Source organism: Rhopalosiphum maidis, chromosome 1, assembly GCF_003676215.2.
Source record: "Rhopalosiphum maidis isolate BTI-1 chromosome 1, ASM367621v3, whole genome shotgun sequence".
NCBI lineage: Eukaryota > Metazoa > Arthropoda > Insecta > Hemiptera > Aphididae > Rhopalosiphum > Rhopalosiphum maidis.
Window position 1 is genome coordinate 68778332 of NC_040877.1, and position 23583 is coordinate 68801914.

The 23583-nt window shown below is 28.2% G+C and overlaps 2 protein-coding genes across 5 annotated transcripts; both read right to left on the bottom strand.

Moving 5' to 3' along the window:
• Positions 1-253: 253 nt before the first annotated feature.
• On the bottom strand, positions 254-8492 carry LOC113548095 (DNA repair and recombination protein RAD54-like). 3 transcript variants are annotated; one of them, XM_026948766.1, is made up of 15 exons: positions 7240-8492; positions 7003-7167; positions 6787-6901; positions 6470-6622; positions 6200-6396; positions 6072-6141; positions 5074-5268; positions 4279-4500; positions 3776-4199; positions 3532-3694; positions 3201-3402; positions 2123-2329; positions 1895-2058; positions 1398-1587; positions 254-505 (listed from the first exon to the last, which is right to left on the bottom strand). In XM_026948766.1, exons 3-15 carry the CDS (start codon positions 6787-6789, stop codon positions 440-442), a joined length of 2256 nt encoding a protein of 751 aa, XP_026804567.1. In that variant the 5' UTR covers positions 6790-6901; positions 7003-7167; positions 7240-8492; the 3' UTR covers positions 254-439. The 3 variants fall into 3 exon arrangements, with proteins under 3 accessions (XP_026804567.1, XP_026804566.1, XP_026804568.1); XM_026948765.1 differs by having other exon boundaries at positions 7003-8492; XM_026948767.1 differs by lacking the exons at positions 6787-6901; positions 7003-7167; positions 7240-8492 and having other exon boundaries at positions 255-505; positions 6200-6412; positions 6470-6600.
• Positions 8493-8687: 195 nt separating this feature from the next.
• Positions 8688-10820, bottom strand: LOC113548096 (kinesin-related protein 2-like). 2 transcript variants are annotated; one of them, XM_026948769.1, is made up of 7 exons: positions 10697-10820; positions 10389-10583; positions 10211-10272; positions 9922-10038; positions 9552-9852; positions 9417-9478; positions 8688-9357 (listed from the first exon to the last, which is right to left on the bottom strand). In XM_026948769.1, the coding sequence occupies exons 4-7, from the start codon at positions 10006-10008 to the stop codon at positions 8818-8820; spliced, it is 990 nt and encodes a 329-aa protein (XP_026804570.1). In that variant the 5' UTR covers positions 10009-10038; positions 10211-10272; positions 10389-10583; positions 10697-10820; the 3' UTR covers positions 8688-8817. The 2 variants fall into 2 exon arrangements, with proteins under 2 accessions (XP_026804570.1, XP_026804569.1); XM_026948768.1 differs by having other exon boundaries at positions 10211-10583; positions 10697-10810.
• Between the last annotated feature and the right edge of the window lie 12763 nt (positions 10821-23583).

The window sequence follows — 23583 nt, forward strand, 5'->3', positions numbered from 1 at the left end:
GTGGATTCTGTCTTTCTACTTTTATTGGAACAAAAATATGCACACAATACCCATAGTTATTTTAATGTTTTTAACTATGTAAGACATAAAATGAAAATGTGAAATAAAAAATATTGATTTGTAGTATATAAGAGAATAATATTTAAGCTGAATAAGATAGGTACAGTCTACATAAATAAAACATTTATACATCTAATTTATTAATTTATCATACAGAATTATTTTGACTAATAACATAATATATACTATATACAAAATCAAGTAGTGTATATTTTAAACAGTGTTTATAAATAGGATATAGATATAAGGAATTTAATTTTTATAATGAACCTATATCATTAATTATTATTTATTACGTCTAACAGAACTTAAACACATTTAATAATTAACAAAAATAATGTAATATAAGTATGTAGTACATTTATCAGGATATTATATTTTAAGTTATATTATTATCTTCTTCTTTTTCGTCAACTTCATCATTATCCTCTTCAACAATTGGTTTCTAAAAAATTAATGTTTGAGTTGTTAAAACAATCATAAACAAATTTAAATTATAAATGTATTAGTTTATATACATTGTACATTTATTTATATATCCATGAATATTTCATTAACATAAATAAAAATATAAATGATAAATCTACAATTTTTTTTAAATATTAATGTAGTAAGCACATAGTTTTTCTTTTTGGTAGTTTAAATACCATCTCTCATAAGTACAGTTTTAAAAATTATTTTTTGATTATATAATGGCTTAATGACGTCTTATCCACATGTGTTGTTCCCACCTTAATAATGTAAAATATTCCAAATTTGTATGCAGAATTCATTTTATGCCGTTAGCTTTAATACTTGAATAAATGCTTGATCTTTTATCAAACTTAAAAAAAGAATATAATACATAGGTTTTCATTGATATTTTAATATTGAAGTGAGTTATGAGCATTTTAAAGTTTTAATACTTTACATAGCTATAACTCAGTTTACAATTAAAATATCAATAAAAGCCGAAATTCTAAATAATATTGTTACTTTTAAGTAGAATCATAAGTTCATTTACTCTACTATTAAAGCAAAAAGCATAAAACGGATTCTGCTATGGTGTGCTATATGCAGGTATGATGTCCTCTTAATTGATAAAAACAATTTTAAAATTATTTTATCATTAGTGTTAAAATTAAATTGAACTTTTAATTAAGTAAAAACTAATTTTATTTATAATAAGCTATGACTTATGATTATTAATAACTATTGAAAATGATAAAAATAAAATATAAACCTATTTTATTATGTCAACAAAATATTTCAAATATCTGTCTTATAACTTATAATTAAAAAAAAAATTATATTATGGTAATTATAAAAAAAATAAATAAATTATGGCAATAAATTACCTCTTTATGAATTGTAGAATTTTGATAAAACACCATACTGATGCCAGCATGCCAACATTGTTTCAATACTGGATCTACAAGCCATCTTTTGTCTGCACAATGATGCCAACAAGAAAGATCATTTGTACAATCACTATCTACAGGAGGTAGTTTTGTTTGAATATTATTTATGCAGCGGGTGCATTTTATTCTAAATATGAAAAAAAATTTAATTTAAAATATAAGCAATCAGTAAACAATATATATTTTTTAAACATTCAATAGGCTTATTGTGCTACTAAAAAAAGTTTATCTTGAGGTACAAAAATCCAAATGAAAGATATAGGCAGGTTTTTCTACTAATCTTCCACCATTCCAATAGAAAAAAATTCTAGATTTTCCGTTATACTATATTTTAACTAAGTTGTTGTTTTAATCATAAGTACAATACTTTAATAGATAATGATTATTATAAATATAACATATAACTCATGTTACAATTGTAAATCTTAATTTACTTGTCATGTGTATCACTAATAGTGTCTTGCCGAAGATTAAATAATGTACGTAATTCTGAAGCAGTAAAATGTCTTGCAACATCTTCTTCACAGTCAACCACACTAGAACTTAAGGCTTTTTTGTGTGCCTGTCTTTGCATCATTTTTTCTTCAATACTTCCAGTCTAAAAAATTTATTTGAAGAATTATTTCAGATACATTTTATTAATACTTTATTACAAAACTTACAGCTAAAAATCGATAAACAAAACAAGGTTTTTTTTGGCCATCTCTCCATACTCTAGCCATTGCTTGATCATCATTGGCAGGATTCCAATCAGGATCAAACATTACTAACCTGTTCGCACCAATTAAATTTAATCCACAACCTCCAGCTTTTGAACTCAGCATAAACAAAAATACACCACTAGTAGGGTTGTTAATATCATCTACAGCCTGTTTAAAACACAAATAATTATTATTACAGTAGGTAACAATAATTTATTTTATTGTTATAAATTTATGATACTTTAAAAATGAATATAGGTACTAGGTATAGGTCGTTTAATATGGTTTATTGGTTATTTCAAATACATGCACTCATGCACTGGAAAAGGAATATTATTAGTGGCTGGTATTTAAAAAAATCATTTTACATTTTATGCAGAGCTATGATAATATATTAGTTTTACAATGTGTTTATTCATAATTTTTCATTGTTTATTATCATCTTTTGTATCAGTAAAAAAGATAAAATTTTCAATTTTAAAAGTGGTTTATGGTAGATCTAGTTTATAAATTCGAGATCAACAACAATTTCTAGTACTTTTCAAAATAATAGGAAAAAATATAATGTGTCAAGTTTAAATATTTAAAAAAATTATCAAAATTATATACAAAAATAAACATTTTCAAATTATTGATTAAGATAAGTACTGTGAAGATTTTCATAACTTAATCTTCAAACGTTAACTCACTACAAAGCTATTAAGCTGAAAAACATAAAAAAAAAATGCTTAATAAAATGTGTTTTAATTTTGTTTGAAGCTCTGTAGTAAATTAACTATATAAAAAAAAAAATAAAATTCTGAAAATCTTCACTGCACTTCTCCTAGCCAATGTGAATCTAACAAGACCCCAAACGATAAAATCCACTCTCCAGTTTTGGAGATCTATCTCACTAAATGAAAATGAAAATAAAATACATTATACATATGTATTGCATACAATTAATAAATTTCTAATAATTGAAAATCAAGAAAGTTTACATGCCAATCTCTGACTTGGCAAGACTTTTTTAATATTTAAATAAAATAATAGTACATACTTTCGCTCTTTTCTTAGCAGTCATGGATCCATCTAATCTTACGAATGTATAGTTTCTTAATTTTGCTAGTCTTTCAAATAACTCTAATGTTTGAGTATAATTAGAAATTAATACTACACGATCAGTGGTGGTAGTTTTTATAACAGCTAACATGGTGTCAAGGACCATTAATTTAGATGATAATTCAATCATGAGTTTTTTTCTGAAAAATTAAAATAACTTATAATAAATGCATATAAAGTTAATATATTGTTTTACAATTTGAAATTTACAACCAATTATTGATTGTAAATAAATATATTTATAATATCAGCTCTAAGTAATAAATTACTTGGATTGAGCTGCAATGTATGATGGAGGTAGTAATTGTTTTGAATTTTCAAATCCATCAGTACCATTCATTATTTTATCTATTATAAGATCTGGATGAGCACATAACTTCTTAAGTAATGTAATAGCAGCTAATGCATTGCTAGTAACTTTCCCATCGTTACCTGAAAAAATATAAATAATGTAATACAATTATTTAAACTATAAATATACTAAGTTAAAATTATTAAAAATCATTAGTATACTTTTAATTGATTTTGTAACCATATCAGACTTAAGAAGATGAAGATATAAATCAATTTGCAATGGTGTTAATTTTATGCAAACAACATGTTCAGTTTTAACTGGTAAATATTTGGATAGTAATGCTGATGTACGTCTTATTAGACACCTATTTACTAATGAAATTAATTGTTCTAAACGTTCTGTAGCTTTTTTTTGCTCAGCGTCAGTAGCACAGGAATCTTGACCCCGTACAATAGGTGTTTCATATTGACGACGAAATTCTTGAGCTGTCCCTAAGATGCCTTCATTAACAAAATGAACAAGACTAAAATATTCTAGTAGATCATTTTGGATTGGTGTGCCTGACAATAGAACTCGTCGTTTTGCTTTTAAAGCCATTAATGAACGATAAGTTTGATTTTCACAATTTTTTAATCTATGTCCCTAAATATGCAATAAAACAATTTGTTTTTAAATTTTAAGTATTTTTGTAGAACATGGTAAAAAAAAAAATTATATTTACCTCATCACATAACACAAGACCTATATCTGCTGCATTTTGTAATAGACTAGCATGACTACGAAAAGTTTCATATGATATAACTAAAATTGGATCAACAGTTCTGCGTCCTCTAGCTTGAACAAACCCAGTAATTACTTTGTCCACTTGTTCTTTGCCACCTCCATCTACAGGTAAAGCTCCAATACGACCACCAAGCCATTTTTTTATTTCATTACACCAATTCTTAAATAAAATAGGTATATTATTTGAATGTTTATTAATATTTAAGAGGATGCCAGCATAGTATTTGTTATCTCTCTCTAACCCACGCGCAACATAGCAAATTTTACGTTCACAAAAATGATTATAACTATATTAATTTCTTAAATTAGAATGAAATGACCTATTATAAAATTTAAAGTTAAGAACATTATCTAGGGAATCTCATAGGCGTTTTATTATATTTTTATTTTAAAGCGAGTTATGAGTTTTTTAAGATGTATAAAAAATTTACAATTTTAAAATACTCATAACTCGTTTTAAAATAAAAATATAATAAAACGCCTATGAGATGCTCTAGATAATGTTCTTAACTTTAATTTCTATAATAGGTCACTTCACTCTAATTTGAGAAATTAATATGGTTATAGTCATTTTTGTGAACGTAAAATTTGCTATTTTGCATGTGGGTTAGAGAGAGACAACAAATACTATGCTGACATCCTCTTAATTAATATATAATCAAGATAGCAAAAATGATTTTGAAAAATAATTAGTATTTATTATTTTAACTTAAAAGTTAAATTCTATCAATACCTTTACTAAGGAACTAGGTGTAACTATAATAGCTTTGTGAATAGTTGGTGAAGCTTCTGGTCCTTGTTTCAAAAGTGTCCACATTAGGGTTATGCATTGCAAAGTTTTTCCCAATCCCATTTCATCCGCCATGATGCATCCATATGCACCTTCTATTCGTACCCCAGTGACACATTCATACATAAATTTAACACCCTAAAAAGTGAATTAGTTATTAATTAATTAAAATTAGTCAACACTATACTTAATAAAATAAAAACAGTATATAAACACTTTTAATTTTCCATTCCCCAAATTTAGTACACCAATTTTAAGCTGTTATCTTAAGAAGATGTTATCCCCATTGTCTCTGTCTTACTAACATATATTATTGCAAATTTGCGTCCAGCAGAACACATTTTGTAATGTTAGCTTTAATATCAGAATAAATTTACCTATTATCAAATTTAAAGGTAAGAATATTATCTAGAAAATGTCATATGCTATTATTGATATTATGGTTACAAAGTGAGTTATAGTTATATAAAATACTAAAACTTTAAAATGTTCATAATGTGTCAAAATATGACAATAATATGCGATAAAATATACCTGAAATGTAGATATAATTATTTGGGAAGATCAATCAATTATTGTATTCAAATGTGTATACAAAATAATTTAAGTTAAAAGAAAATTATTTCATAACAATTTTATTTTCAGCAATAATAATAAATTATACCTCTAATAAATATAAAGATTTTTTGATATGCACATGTCTTTCTTCTAAGGATTGACTTATATTTTTTTTATATCACACTATTTGAAAAAATAATACTAGAAGTTACTAGTAACAATAATCAAACTGGTTAAAGGTTATTAACAGCAACAAACAATATAATTATACTAGTTTAAAAGTGACGGTTTAATTTAAGAAAAACATGTGCACGATCCAAAGTATTTGCTTTAATAGTAGAAAATTCTCAAGAACTTTAATTAATATTTAAAAACATACTAACTTCTCTTTGATGGGGCCTTAGTATTTTTGATAAAGCTGGATCAACAACAACATGAACTAATATTTTATCTCTAAAAAAAATAAAGACAAATTAGTTTAATAATTATTTGAAGTTTAAGTATATCATACTTATCCATTTTTAAAATATCATGAGCACTAATTTGTGGAGGAATATATAAAATAAGAGCATCTGGAGCAGTAGGGTCATGTAAAGGTCGACGTAAACCATCACGACGAACACCTAAAGCTCTACTTAAACTGCTACCACTCCAATTTGCTATTGGTACTTTAAACGGCTTTGAAAGTATATTCCTTATATTTTGTTCCTTAAAAAAAAAAAATCTAAATATTTTTTTTTTTAATTTGTTACTTTTACAATAATTGTAGTTGTATACTAACATATATAGAAAGTGCTATAGTAGATTTATCATCTACTTTTGAATTTTGTTCAATTTTTTGTGATTGGTCATTATATTTCACGCAAGCTCTTTTAGATTCATTTGAATCACTTAAAGGTCGTTTATTGACTTGGCTTGGAGCTAAACTTCGACGCTAAATAAGCCATAAAAAAATATATTTAAACAAATAATATAGGTAATAATAAAATTGTAACTATATCATAATTTATAGTTATATAGTAACTATATATAGGTAATCTTAATTCACAATTAGATTACATTTTGCTATAAAACAAATGTTAAAAATGGAATACATACCATGATTACTGATTAGTGTAGTTATTGAATTATGCAAAATCAAAATTTAATTTCAAGGCATTGTAAATAATATATATCATATATATCAATGAGTATGTAAATCAGTTATTAATATCTGGAAGTAAAATTATTAGTACAAGTAATATAATGCTTAAATTGTAATACTGACAGATACTACAAACAATTTATATTTATAATTAAATAAAAATAACTTACCATAGAGCATTGTTCAATGAAAAGTGACATTCAAAATTCAAACAACTTGACCTAGACTAGATAGGATATTATTACCATACCATAATAGATGTGCATAGTGACTTGAATTTAGAACTGGCCTACCTAATTGCATAGTACCCATTTAGTTTATAGTGGAAATGTATTCTAATATGTTATGAAACAAAAAATAGTTATAGCAACTTAATTTCAATAATTAAAATATATTAAAATACATACAAAACTCGAAATCGATATTATACCCTTTATGATGGTCTGATATTACATATTTATCATCAAATCGCCATAATGATAAATTTTATATTTTCCCGCGCTAAAGTCATAGATAATAAAGCAGAATATGAATATACCTGTGGGCAGCACGAACTAAGTATATCCTAGTTCGTGGTGGGCAGTATCAGTATTGTTATATTCTGTGGTATCACCATTCTATTATATGTCTATGGGTATCACTACAGGTCCACAGAATAGATAAAATTTAATTAATAAATAATTAAAATAATATAATAGACAATATTATAATCCTATGATTCTGTAGCAGTATTGAGTATATGCTGTAAAAAAATAGTATGCGATACCTACAATTTAAAGTATTAAACTATTTATTATATCTTAAATTAAATCGTAGTGACAATTGTTGCCGGGTATATTATCTATGATAATGACAAAAAAAAGGTGGGCAAATGATACTGCAAGTCTGCATTACTGCCCTGTTAACCGTGGACTAAGATATATCTCAGTCCGTGCTGTTCACTGTTATACCAAATTTATGTACATAATAAATCTATATATGATGACTATTTTATACAGTCTGTAGTTGGTTCCATGCATAATATATATACATGCATATTATTCTGTGTTATTATTAGACCTAGGTAGGTAGTTTTTCATTGAGGAACATGGAAATTTAAATAATTTAGTATTTTAGAACCGACTATATAACTATTGATTAATTTGTAAAGGGATTTTAGATCACTTATATTCCCACCTGACTGCAAGACTATTCATATTAAATGTGCCGAACAATGATTTATAAGGATCCTAAAGAAGAGAACATCAGAATTTATAATAATTTTTACCCATTTGTCAAATTCCTCGAAAATCATCGATCAAAGCTGCAGAAGTCAGAGACAAATTTAGTGAATACATCATTTTACATGAAGGTGAATGATGGGCTTATTCGCTAAATTTTGAACAATTTGTTATTCATTTTTTAAATAAATAATAGAAATTACAAATACTGTGTCAATGTTTTTACACTGTTCCTAGTCATCAAAACAAAATTTAAAAAAAAATTTTTATTTTTGACTTAATGAATTTAATCGAATATACTTTTGGATTACATGCACACATGAGAACTTCCAGCAAATAATTTTTGAACATCATTATATGCTTTTAAACTTTTATATGAAGTTCCTAAAACATTGTAAAATAGCACTACTAAAATAAAAAACTTTTTTTTATCAAATTGTGTAGTGGCCTTGTAAGATATATATTATCTACTTAACATTTAATTAGTAAAATTCAAATTATAAATTAAATAATGACAAACATTGCCTTTCTATTAATATAGATAATAAGTAATAAAATACACAATTTATGTATAATATAACATAAATTATCACTAAAAAAACAAATATTAGTTAATTATTATAGGTATTCTTAGTATTAAATGTTACAAAAGTGAAAATAATAAAATAAGTCCAAAATAATTATTTGTGTTTAGTCGAAAAGTATTAAAATAATTAAATTAGTAGAAATTAATGTTTTCTTATTTAGAGTATAATTAAGAAGTTATTAACTTTCGTCATCATCAGACCACCATATATCTGAATTTTCCATTGTAGTATTCATAGCTTTTATGTCAGTTATTGATTTTAATTGTATTTTAGGTGTTTCTAATACTTCAAGGGTTAAAGTTGGCTTGTTATTCTCCTGACATCTAGTATCTTTCAATTTAGGCATTCTCGTGACAATAGAATTGTTACATTGTTTTATTTGTGGCATAGAGCAATTATTATTATTATTATTATTAATAGAAGTTATTGATTGTAAAGAAGAGCTACTCTTACTCATCAAAGAACTATTAGAAGAGTAAACTTTTTGTTTTGATAATGGAGTAACACAAATATTTTCTAATTTTTTTATTTCTAATTCTGAGTCATCGCTAAAGCAGATATTTTCAGAGTAGTTAGAATTTGAGGAAAATTCATTTATAGAATTATATGACAGATTTGTATTTGAATCACTAAGAACACTTAAGTCACAGCAACTCAAAACTAGATTATTTTTTAAAAATACCTTATCATTTGGTTCTCTTGGTATAAAAATTTTTTTCTAAAAAAATAAAAATAATAGATTAGAATTCATAAATTAATACAAAGATTTGAACTTACCAAATATTTTAATTTTATTGGATTGAAAATTGAATATACTTGATTTTTGTACTGGGGAATTTCTAAATTATAAAATTTTTTTAATTAGTTGGATTTAGTTAAGATTTAATAAGTGTATAAATATTATTTAATTACCTGCAAAAATTTTTTTAGTGTGAATATTTTTTAATAATTTTTTTAATGGAATATTCAAGTTATTAACTTTATAGTTTACAATTAATATACCCGAGTAAACATTATTTTCAAAAGAATGAGGAATAAAACTGAAACTTAGTTCACCATACTGATTTTTTTTCATCAAGATTGTGATTGCAATTTTTAAATCATCATCATTTAAACAAAGATCTATATCAATATAGTAAGTTGGAAGTATAAGCTGCAAAAATTTGGGTGGACATGTTCTCAATTCAAACATGTTGCCTTTGTCAATGAATCTCTAAATATAAATTTTAAACATATAGAATCAATAAAACAACAATTATTTAATAAACAAGGTACACAATACCTGAAAGTCGATCAAATAAATTTCCGGACATAAATTGTGATGATGATGACATTTTGATATAATACCGCGTGTCCATAGGCTACCCATGGGGTTTTTATCAACTTGAACAATTACTACCTGTAAATGAAAAAGATGTGTATTTATATATTTATTCCTTTACAAATTTACCCTTTTTCAAAAATGTAACCCCCCTCTTAATAGCAGATGAAATTTTGGCGATCGAATGTCTACTACTAAGAAGTGTCAAAATAATATATCTATTAGTATTAAGTAATAAATAACTGCTAACCTTTCCAGTTTCGATAATAGGATAGTCAATTTTTTCAAACCACTCGCTACAATTGTTAAAACCTAAAAGTTGTTTATAATAGTTTTGAAAATATTCTGTTGAACCGCTATTAAATCGTTCAACAACAACAAATAATCCACAGTTTTCGTCAATTTGACTAACTATATTTATATCATACATGGTGTTTAACTCCATTTCAGTAATCTCAATTCTCAAAACTATAAAACCTGCAGTCGTCCACAATGGACAAAATGACAAGACTTTTAAATGCTAGAACTTTGAACTCGATGAACGATAGCCAGTTGCCCAGTTTCTACTTTTTGTACTTCTGAAGTTTCTGTTGTATCTGGATTTGGAAGTTAGGGCAGTTAGGCTTACAGAAAAATATAGATAATACAATTTTAGACTATTTTTCAGACTAGTGATAACAAACATCGTATACTCGGTTGCGTTCGGTATAATCTAGGCGCTCGTCATATAACTTACCATTTGTTATGACTATACTTCTATTTATTAGCTAGATATTCTAAAGTCAAAGTATTGGGTGTTTGTTCCGATGTTTTCTTGACCCCTTCTGGTGTTCCACAAGGGAGTCACTTGTCTCCAATATTATACTCCGTATTTGTCAATAGTGCATCTAAAGTTTTGTCTCACAGCAAACTGCTCTGTTTTGCTGATGATATGAAGATTTTTATGCAAATCAACATTGTGGAAGAAGGTCATAGGTTACAAAGTGACTTTGTTCATTTTGTTGAGTGGTCGCAATTATTATGCGTGACTCTTAACTTTAAAAAATGTCGTACAATGTCATTCTCTAGGAAGCGTTCTTTTATAAAATGGCCCTATAAACTGTCCGGCTTATCCATCTCATGTGTTGATACCATTGTTGACTTGGGTTTTAAGTTTAATATTTGCCTCAACCCTGGATCTAACTTAACTATGAAATGCTGTAAAGCATACAGAATGCTTGGATTTATAAAAAGGCTAGCCCAAGATTTAAAACTTGGTCTATCATTATTTCATTAAACCCTATACTATGTGCACGTACGACCGATTTTAGAATACGGCGATGTTTTATTGTGGGATCCGCATACCTCTGACCACTCTCGACAAATTGAAATGGTCCAACGGAAATTCCTTATCTTTGCTGGTTTTATTCTTCATATTCAACATCTACTTTAAAGTCCCTCAACATACTTTTCAGCACCCGTTCCTTTTTATGTTCCTCCCTTCCCTTTTTGAGTTACAGCAAAATCAAAAAATCGATATTGTTGAAAAGTGGTTATGCATAAAAATTCCCGTTTTTCCGTTATTTTTTCAGGGTTTTTCCTGAAGCTTTTGAAAACTACCGGAAATTTTTTACTTTTGACCCCCCAGGTACCAACTAAATGAATTTTTTTTTTCAAAGAGGGACTGAAGTCGAAAATTAAAGCATTATTTACTACTCCAAAACGTAATGACAGACACAAAAAAAAAATAAGTAAAAAAAAAACACATCATTGTAGAATCAATACATTCATCACTCCGTTCAGAATCTATAAAAAAAATAAAATGAATAAACATTAAAACACTTTTGCCATGTCCTTTAGAAAAACGTTAAATGTGTCACTTTTATTAATAACTCTCCACCACATTTCAATGAGAATTACTAATTATACTAAATAATTTTTTATTGTTTTAAATTATTTGTATAAATCACGAACATTGTTCAAGTCAACTATTAATACTATAACTTAACCTTATAAGCTTCTGTTTTCTAAATGAAAATTAAATATTTTTGCATCCAATTATTCCAAAATACAAATCATACCATTTTGTAACCTAAAATTATAATTTAAAATGTTAGAAAAAAATGTATTATTATATAATATCATAAACGCTTTACCTATCTTTTGCAAATGATAACCTTTCTTCTAATTTTCTATATTTAGTTTTCATCTTTTGTGGTAGATTGCAGTTTTATAGTGCTATAAGGTCAAGGTCGAAGTTTGTTTGTTGGTTTTTTAGCTCTTTGATTAGAATAAAAATGTTTGGCTTTATTAAGAGCTGCATGCCATCCTTCAAGGTGATTTATGGTCCTAAATTGGTATAGCATCCTTTACTTCGGCTTCCGTAGAACCCACTATTCCTGAGGCTATAATTGATCTTCAGATTTCATTAAATGTCTGTGGTATAGTTTTTGTAGGATTTATTATCACTTCGTCCTTCAAATAAATTATTTTTAAGTTATAAAACACGTATTCAAAACTAATTTTTAAAAATGGTATAAAACTCGTGAATAAAATAGTATAAATTAAAACAAACTCACTTTAAGCTTATTTTGAAAACCACGTTCAGCCAATTGGATTCCATGCGTGATGTGTCAGATGTTTATGCGTTTTTGACATTATAGCATTATTGAATAATCTTCTCTATATACTGCTCGACCTCCACAATTATCAATACATTTATAATAGTGGTTAAAAGTTAGAACCTCTTCTTCTATCAATTCGATGTATAAAATTATCCAAAACTAAAAGTTTGCCATCTCGCTCAGAAGTATATTATTATTATTTTTATATATTGTATTCATAACCAATAACTATAATTTACTTTTAAGTTATAACAACATATTTATAATAAAAACATTTAATATAATTGATATACGAAAATTCTTCAATATCAAATATCATTTTATTATTTATACATTAAGTCCTTCAATTAAAAAATTAAATAATATATATTATAACTAAATTTGAAGAACAATTCTCCATTTTTCATAGAAGTCCGGTCCGGCCCGGTCCAACTCGTTAATTGTTGTTCAAAATAATGTCCGACCCGGCCTAAAACTTTAGACTGACAATGAATTGAGTCCCGCAAATACTTTTGGGTTATAGGAGTTGAGTTCTACTAATATTGTTAGGTTGTTAGAGTTGAGTCCCTCAGCCTATTATTGATATATATATTAATTGCTTACATTGTTTTTAATAATTTTAATTAAATTTGCTTATTTATATATTTGTTTGTCTGCTCCCGTAAAAAATTTTCTTTTTCCAATGTTTCTTTACATGGTCTTTTTACTTTGCTTTTTAATTTTATATATGTATCAGACTATATTCCCAGAAGAGTGTCCACAAGAATAAAAATATTTTAATGTCCTGAATGAAAAAAAACATTTAATTTTGAATGAATTTTACTGTGTAGGTAGTTATAACATTTCATCTATATACGGACTCAATTCAAAGATATTAAGATAATAAGCTGGACTCAATTCAAACACATAAAAGTAGCATGGACTCAATTCAATATTACCGGAATTTTATAGGTCCGGCTAGGCCCTAAAGTTACCCGGCCCATGCAGGTCTTCAGTATGTACATCGGTTATATGCTACATATTAATAGTTAGGAATTAAGCTATCAACTAATACATAATTTAAGAAAATTGTTTACTAAATGTATATCAAAATTTAATAAAAATATTTAATATTACAAGTTATGAAAATAATACGTACTAACAATTTAACACAATAATGAACTATAAACAGTAAAGAATAATAATTATATAATCAATAAAATAATAACTTAGATATTGTACATAATGATAATATATAATAATATTAATAACATAACAATGTGAATAGGTAAGTATACAAACATAAAATTGTTAAACATTATAAAAAAAAAAAATACTTTTATGCATATTAATATTGAGTATAATATATTTGTATATAAAAATGGAATATCCAGCTGAAAACTAGCACATTCTTTTAATTATACATAATAAATATATTATTAAATGTATTAACCCAGTCCTCTTGTCCAAAATAAAATAATCTCTAGTCATTTTCTTTATAGTATAACTTTCAACCCACATATATACTCCTACTTCATTAAGAATTCTATTAATATTTTTCTACTATGTAAATAATAAAAAAAAATTATAATTTTAATATTCTAAATTTGTTTTAAATTGTGATTTGTGTAAGAAAAATTAAAATCTACATGTGTATATCAAAAATTAAATTTAACTAATAGAGAAGGTTTATCACAAATATTTCTAATATTTTTGTTTCAAACATTTAAAATATGATCAACAAGTATATTGAAAACTTTACTCGGTTTGCATAAATTACTTTTTTTTGTATAACACCCAGGCCCGTATTTAGGGGGGGGGGCATAAGTAAGCACATACTCGGGGGCAGCACATCTCAGGGGCAGCACATCTCAGGGGCGTAAAATATTTTATCTAAATTAATTTTAAAATGTAATGAAAAAAATAATAGTATTTTAATGAATTATTGGAAAAAATTAGATTAAAACAAAAATTTGTATGTTTTATTACATTATAATTTTTTAATTAAAAGAATATTTAAATTTTTTTCTTTCTTGATTTTTAAACAAGTAATAATACGTTCAATTTTAATAATGAATTTTGTAATGTTTTTATGTTTTGTAATCTATATTTTTAAGGGCGCCTTTTAAAAATTTGCTGTGGAGTGTGGAAGCCATAATATTTCGAGCTGGCACTGCTGCTGTATTTAAAAAAAGAATGTGTATTTTCTCTTACTGATTAATAAATTCCGTAAATAATATACATTTATTTATTTGTATATAGTGGTCGCCGTTTATTGTAGTCATTGTTAAAGTTATCAATCGTTTATTGTTATCTATAACTATAAGTACAGACCGGATGTTTATCTAAATGTGTAAATTATGTCGGTTATTATATTCAATACGCTGCTTAATGTTATTAGTTAAAGGTCATAAAATCATCATTATGTACGAAAAATTGTTTTAAGCATGGAGGTTTTGCAAGTATGGGGGAAGAGAAAGAAGAAAAATATAAAGATATAGTCTTAGATTTTAAAAATTAGTTAATAATCAATGAAAATATATCTATTACATCAAATTTTATATTTTAAATATTAATTATTAATAAAAAGTAAAAAAAAAAATGTATCAAAACATCAATCATCAATCCAACCAAAAAACTCCTTCAAAATCCAAACTTACACACAATCTCAATCTAACTGTAATCCAGACAACAACCACACAAAACAAACGTTCACCAGAACCACAGTTGGCATGGTTAGCAGTAAACACGGAACCGCAAAAGTTCCAATTGTTGATGTAGAAGATGAAGGCCAGGAACCAATCGGCAAGGCAATCATCCTGAGTCTATCTCAGACCCAGAGGCTGCCAGCCATCCACCGTCTAAACCAACGTTCAACACCGGTGGTAACGCAATTAAGCGTCACGCATCCTGTGGAAACTATAACTCGAAAGAGAATATGGATTTTTCAGGCAGCGAAGTAAAAAACCTATATATGGCCTTTATGAACAGCAGTGGTTAGGTTAGCCATCCACCGTCCGAACCAACGTCCAACACCGGAACCCTATCTGAAGCGCCGGCATATGTATATATGACTAAACATATTATTCAAATTATAGATGGAGTAATTTAAATTAATATATAAAAAAAAAATGGTGGGCAAGTGGGTATCGCTCTGCTGTATAGCAAAGATGAAGAGTAGGTCACTATAACGGATGTGTTAAATTTGAATGCAATGACAGATTTCATTGTATACGAAAAACGATTTTGTACGGAGATGATTTGTCAGTCAATGATAATTAGTAAGATATATAATATATTTTATTAATACTTATATTTAAATTGTAATACAGTGAGTTCTACTTTATGTGATTACTGGTTTATAGAATCAACCGTTTAATGGAATCAAAATTGAAAATCCCAAATCATATCTTATGTTACTAATGTTAAATTAACCTTTAATAAAGGGTCAGTTGTCACCGCCACACCGTTCGATGCATACGTTTATTACGCGCCGCATAATGTTATGATCTCGTGTTCTCTTTTTTTTTTTTTTTACATAAATAAAGAAAAAAAACAAACATGGCCACCGTTGTTTAACCATCCAATTATTAAATTAATTGCGCCCAAAACCGTTTCTTTCAAAATGTAAATAACTCAGTGCGCAAGACCACCTATGCGTGTTTCACCGTTATCGCCGCCAAACGGTGAAACACGACCTCTGCCCGAGATAAACATGTCACAATCTCCAAACAAAAATACCAATAAAAACAAAAATGCGAATGTACAGGCCGGTCGCCTAAATAAGCAACATATCATAAATAATATTACACTCAATGCCACCAACCCGAGTTCATCTCGTGACAACATAGACGACTCTTTAAATGGTGAGTGGACACATATGCCTAACAAAAGACATTTATTAGATTCATCAGATCCACGTTCTCCTGATCCCACTATAAATAAAAATAAAAAATTATTTATAACTAAAAATCGCTACGAACTATTGCAAGCCGAACCTCAAATTACACAAAACTCTACCACTGACACACAAAACTCTACCTCAGAAACTCCAAACTATGTCAATCCAATCTAACCACCACCACCAATTTTTGCGAAAGGCGTAGTGAACTTTCCAGATCTGTGTGCAGCACTAATTGAAAAAATTGGAGTCGACAACTTTTTCTGCAAATCATCGAGAGACAGCCTAAAAAATCAAACCGCAAATCCTGATGCATACAGAACATTGGTTCATTTTCTAAGAGATCAAAATGCCCAATTTCACACGTACCAGTTAAAGGAGGACAAGCCTACTCGTGTCGTCTTGCGAAACTTATACCTTTCTACATCCACTGAACTAATAAAAAGCGAACTTGATTTGCGCCTCTTCGAAGTAAGAAAGGTCACAAATGTCCTACATAAGACCAGTAAATCGCCATTACCTCTGTTCTTTGTCGATCTTGAGCCAACTGACCACTCAAACGACATCTTCAAACTCTCTTCTTTTCTCCATACAAAAATTAAAGTCGAAGAGCCCTACAGACCGAAAGTTATAAGCCGATGTCTGAACTGCCAAGAGTATGGCCACACAAAATATTACTGCGGATATCCTTCACGCTGTGTTCGCTGCAGCGCATTCCATCCGTCCACAAAATGCACCAAAACACGTGACACAGCAGCCAAATGTGCCTTATGTTCCGGCGACCATCCACCCAACTACAGAGGTTGTAGTGTCTACAAAGAATTACAACGTCGTAAAACACCAACTACAAAAAGTAACTTCTTACATGATAATATTAAACACAATGTAAACAATTATAATAATGTAAAAGCTAACCACCCATTACCAACCTCGTCTGAAAATAATTCAGCCACCCTCTCTAAAACTTATGCTCAGGCCACTTCTAACCAACCATCACAGTCCTCTCCTCCAACCCCTCTTACTGATCTAACTACAACCATATCTTCGTTTGTAGACGAACTTAAGTCACTCATCAATCCGCTGATCGCTCTCCTAAATCAAGTAATTACTTCCTTTCTTAATAAACAAAATGTATAACTCATACACTAATAATGCATTAACAATTATATTATTCAATGCAAACGGTCTGAAAAATCACGTCAATCAACTACAGAGTGTGCTATTCGATAAACGCATAGACATCGCTCTAATCTCCGAAACCCATTTTACAGAGTATTCTTACATATCTATTCCCGGTTATAGCCTAATCAAATCCAATCATCCAGATGTTATTGCTCATGGCGGAACAGCCATACTTATAAAATCTAACCTTAAATACTACTCACTTGTTAACTACTCTCAAAATCACTTTCAATCATGTGCCATCTCAATTACAATTAATAATATCCCTGTTGCTATCGCCGCAATCTATAGTCCACCTAGGCACAATTTAACTATTGATAACCTCACCGACTTTTTTGACTCAACGGCCAATAACTTTATTATTGGTGGTGATTATAACGCTAAACACCAAAGTTGGGGTTGCCGAGTCACCAACCCTCGTGGAAACTTGCTCTATAATTTTTCCAATATAAAAAAATACAAAATTCTTGCATCTCCCGGGCCAACATATTGGCCAACCTCAGTTAGGAAAAAACCTGACATTCTAGACATCTTCGTCACAAAAATTCCCAGCAATTTATACCATTCAATTGATAATATTCTGAATCTTAATTCCGACCATTCGTCCGTCATTCACAATATTGATGCCACTCCACAAATACGTACAGTTAGTCCCTAACTCTTTACGGCAACAACTGATCGCCTTAAATTTCATAACATCATAGCTGAAGAAATTAACCTAAAAATAAGCTTAAAATCTGCTCATGAGATTGACGATGCAGTTAATAATTTAACTACGCTTATTCAATCAGCGCCTTCTAAGCAAACCTCCAAAACACCACCAATAACTCAGTACATAAATACCCTTTTGTTTCTGAGCAAGTCCGCTCATTAATAGTCGAAAAGCGCAGAGTAAGAGCACGTTATCAAATCACACGGTTACCCTCACATAAAAGTGCATATAATAAATTAGCAAATTCATTAAAAAATGTTTGGCTAAAAATAAAGCTGACATGTACGAACAAATACTGACCTCACTCTCCTCTGTAAAAGGGAGTTTATGGCGTGAAACCAAAAAACTACTTCAATATAAACGCCCCTCAATCCCACTCAAAAAAACAGATAATTCATTTGCCTTCTCTGACAATGATAAGGCCGAAGTTTTTAAAGCTCATCTTCACGAAACGTCAATAAATCAACCTGAAAAATATTTCACCTCAAATGAAGTTAAACAGACCATCCAAAAATACTCACTAAAAAGTCACCCGGCTTTGATTTGATTACGGCCAAAGTAGCTAGGTGCCCACCCAAAAAAGCCATCGTACTAATAACATATATTTTCAATGCTAGTCTCAGACTGTCATATTTTCCGATAATTATGGAAATTTTCTAAAATAGTTTTTTTTTCTAAACCTGACAAACCACTCGATACCCCAATCTCATTCAGACCAATAAGTCTCTTGCTGTTCTTTTCAAAAGTTTTAGAAAGACTTATTTTAAAACGCTTAATGCCACATATTATCACTAATAACATACTTCCAAATACCCAGTTCGGGTTCCGCAACTCACATAGCACAATCCATCAATTACACTGAGTTGTTGATGTTATTTCTACATCCCTTGAAAAAAAGCTTTATTGCTCTTGTATTTTTCTAGACGTTGCACAAGCCTTCGATCGGATTTGGCATGAAGACCTCTAATACAAACTAAAAAAATTTCTCCCCTCCCCACTATACCTATTAATTAAATCTTATTTAACTGATAGACACTTTCAAGTCTAATTTAATTCGTCGACATCGGAAATCGCACCAATCAAAACAGGTGTACCACAAGGTGGTATACTTTCCCCAACATATACGTAGCCGACCAACCCACCATGCAACAAACTATTGTAGCGGATTATGCCGACGACAAAGTCATTTTATCCATCAATGAAGATCCTTTAATCGCCTCATCAAACTTACAAGTACATATTGAGCACTTGTCCGAGTGGTACGAAAAATGGCGAGTAAAAATTAATCAAAATAAATCTATTCACACAAAATTCACGCTTAAACAAGGAATATGTACAAACATTACTCTCAATAATGTACTAATTCCCACAGTTAAATATTTAGGGTTATTCTTTGACAAAAGACTCACATGGAAAAAACATCTCCAAACCAAACGGTTAACCTTAAACAATCGCATGCGTATGCAAAAAACCTCTGCTAATTAAAAATAAGTACTCCACTTTAAACACCAAACTAATAACCTACAAAGCGCAACTCAAATCTATCTGGACGTATGGACTTCAATTGTGGGGCTCAGCAATAAAATCTAACACTAATCGAATCCAAACGTTCCAAAACATAGCACTCCGAAGATTATGCAATGCTCTGCTCTATATTTCTAATTACACTCTTCATAATGACCTCCATATGAAAACAGTAAATGAGGAAACACGCATTTTTCACACACGATTTCATAAACAACTCCAAACTCATTCTAACCCTCCAATAAAAGATCTCTCCATCCTTACTCTACTAGGAAATCCTAACCGCAGGTTAAAAAGAAAATGGTGCTGTGACCTCATACAAAACTTTAATGTCTAATTTCTCCTGGTCAAAAAAAAAATAAATAAATAAATAAAAAAAAAAAAACTAACTTATCAATAGTCGAGAGCCACTAATGGGTGGCTGCTTAATTCAAAACTATCATGTCATTTAAAAAATACTCTCATCATATAAACTTATTGTGCGAAAAAATGAATAGATTGTTTATGTTGAATAAAAAGAGAAAGAAGAGACCTTTTATTAGAATCAACAAGTACCGGATAATTGAATTATTTTTAAGAACATTCTTATCGTTTTAATGGTATTTCAAAATTTCACTAAAAAGAAACAAGAATTGTTTTGAAAAAGTTAAAAGGAGCTATTTAAAAATATGTTGAAAACGATACTTTTCAGTTACAAAAGTTATAGGTACAATATTTACATACATTATTATTTATTTTTAAACAATTAAAAATCATGTATATATTATACTAACTGAATATGAATTTTAATTTAAATATTTTGACCTTTTTTAAGCTATTTATAGACAATTGAAATTTTTTGACTTTTTTAAAGTTTTTTTTTCTTAAAATGCCTATAAAAAAAAATTTGGCTATCCAAAAAATTTTTAAAATTTAATTCAAGGTTTATCATAAGTTGTACTTATCGTAGTAAAAAAAAAATCAAAAATCGTTAGTCACAATTTTTGTTTATAAGCATTTAAAGTTAAAAAATTTATAAAATCGAGAAAATTTGGAATTTTTGTGATTTATACCTAAGATTAAAAAACCCAATACAAGGTTATCCATAAGTTTTCCTTCAAGTAACTGTAAAAAGAAATTCCAGCGTTAATATAGAAACAATGTTATATAAGCGTATGAAATTTAATTTTTTACAAAATCGCGTAAAATAACGATGTATTACAATTTAAATTTAGGTAATAATATAATATATCCAACTAATTATCATTGACTGACAAATCATCTCCGTTCAGAATCGTTTTTCGTATACAATGATACCCGTCATTGCATTCAAATTTAACACATCCATTATAGTGACCAGCGACCTACTCTCCATCTCTACTACACAGCAGAGCGATACCCACTTGCCCACTTTTTTTTATTACTTTTGTAATAGCAGCAGTTAAATATTAAGTGGTATGGGGAAACACCCACACAGGTTTTTAAATCACCATAAAAGTTTGCACCCATATGAGTTTTTACCAAGTGCCGCTTATGTATGTAACAATTAAATTGTAATATTTATATGTAGGGGTGCGGGGGCGAAGCCATCCGCGGGCCTGTTCTATAGCCTACCCCTTCTAACACGGCAAAACGCCTATGCATCGATGTCTTTTAAAACAATGAAGGGGGGGGGGGGTTAACAAGAATTTAGGTTTTGTGCTGGTTTACAACTAAAAGATTTGGATGGTAAAGTAATTTAGAGTGAAACTTTTTATAGTGAATTTTAATTAAATTTTCTACCAAATCAATTTTTATGTATTTATGAAGGGTGCAATTTGAAACATTTCAAGGGATGGACATAAATTGACCTAATTGACCTACTCTCCATCTCTACTATACAGCAGAGCGATACCCACTTGCCCACTTTTTTTTCTTAATTATATTTATTACTTAGTAATATGCAAGATATTTTTTTGTAATTGGTTGATGTTGACATGTTGTTGCCTATTTTTTGATAATATTATTTAATAGTTATAAACTTATAACTATTAAATTTATATATCTAAGTTAATATATTATTAGTGTCATTTTTAAATATTACTATTGTTTTAAATTTGGGGTTAATAGAGAATTAGTTTTAGTTATAAATTTTTGAATACATGTTTATCATTACTTATATTTTGCATAATTGCAAAACGAAAATTTGATTAAATTGCGTCATAAAATTTAGAATAGATTATAAGTAGGTATAATAATAAGTTTTAATGCATACAATTAATTGTAAAATATATGAATATGCTTTTTTATAAACCAGACATGTTTACAGGGGGGGGGGGGAGATTCAAACTCGAAATATTTTTGAGTAACGAAGAAAAAATTGTTTTATTATGTTGCGGCACAATTTGTATTGCACCACGAATTTTATTTTTGTATACTTATTACGTGCCTGTCATCAACAATAGACATATTGTTTATGAGTATATTTATTCATCAACAATAGATAAATTGTCTATGAATATATTAATGCATATATAAATACTTTTAAAATAATATTAAGTATTTAAAGATGTATTTATAAAATTTTTATTATTTACAATAAACTGAACCTAATACTTACAATGGGGTATTATTGGGTTTTAATAACTCGGATATTGCTACTAATCACTCATCCGTAATTTCTATTTCATCAATATCTAATTTACCAACATCTTTATTTAACACAAAATATTAATTAGATATTTTTTTTGTATTTGTAGAATAATGAACACACATTTTTGTATAGTAGATACCTAATATAATAATTAAATCAATTTGGCTCATTTGAGATTTACTGCCCCTAAACTAGTGCCGTCCTAGGCGTCTGCCTATTTCGTTACCACATTGGGCTAGCCCAGGTCATGGGTTGCCTAATCATTGAATTTATAAATATGTCTAGTTACAAAATTAATCGAAATCTACATGAATCCTAACAAAATCCAAAAAACTTGGTGATATACATTAGTGACATAATGGCTAATTAACTATGAACATACATAATCTGCTATACGGGCTGATTCTTTTATCATAAAATACTCATTATTTCAAAAAGTAATCATGTTTTTGAAAATATTTTTTAAACGTTTTTATTAAAAAATTATATTTTTAAATATTTTTTATCCTTTTAATTTTTTCCTTTTTTGAATGACAACATAGAGTTTTAATTTCATATTCCAAAGCAGAATAATTTTCTGAGTATTTTGATACATAAAATTCGAATTTAGAGCGAGTAGTTTATGAGTTATATTTATATAAATTTTAGACAAGCAGAGTAGTGGACAAACATTTTGCGGCGTAACCCTGTACCATTCCACTCCGCGCATCAAAACTTTATATACGTATAACTCATCAACTACTCGCCCTAAATTCAATTTTTATGTATCAAAATACTCAGAAAATAATTTTGCTTCGGAATTTAAAATTCAAAGTCTATGTTGTCATTCAAAAAAGTAAAAAATTAAAAGAATAAACAATATTTAATTATATAATTTTTTAATAAAAACGTTGTTTTTTAACAACTTGGAACTATGTACAAAAATATTTTCAAAAACATGAATATTTTTTTAAATAATGAGTGTTATATGATAAAAGAATCACCCTGTATACAAAACTATAAGTTAAATTATTTAAAAATGTGTTTTTGATTTTTTTTTTTTTTTTGATTCTTATAGAAAATAAAATAAATAAATAGCTTTTTAACCAACGAATTATTTCCTAACAAAAAA

What these genes read in the sequence shown, in the direction of transcription:
- LOC113548095 (XM_026948766.1), bottom strand. An exon ending in GGTTACAAAATCAATTAAAA is followed by an intron (nt 3,695 to 3,775) that starts GTATACTAATGA and finishes ATATTTTTTCAG; the next exon opens with GTAACGATGGGAAAGTTACT. An exon ending in ATTAGTGATACACATGACAA is followed by an intron (nt 1,588 to 1,894) that starts GTAAATTAAGAT and finishes TTTCATATTTAG; the next exon opens with AATAAAATGCACCCGCTGCA.
- LOC113548096 (XM_026948768.1), bottom strand. Translation starts at nt 10,405, where the DNA reads ATGGAGTTAAACACCATGTATGATATAAATATAGTTAGTCAAATTGAC. An exon ending in TTTATTTGATCGACTTTCAG is followed by an intron (nt 9,853 to 9,921) that starts GTATTGTGTACC and finishes ATTTATATTTAG; the next exon opens with AGATTCATTGACAAAGGCAA. An exon ending in CAATAAAATTAAAATATTTG is followed by an intron (nt 9,358 to 9,416) that starts GTAAGTTCAAAT and finishes TTATTTTTTTAG; the next exon opens with AAAAAAATTTTTATACCAAG.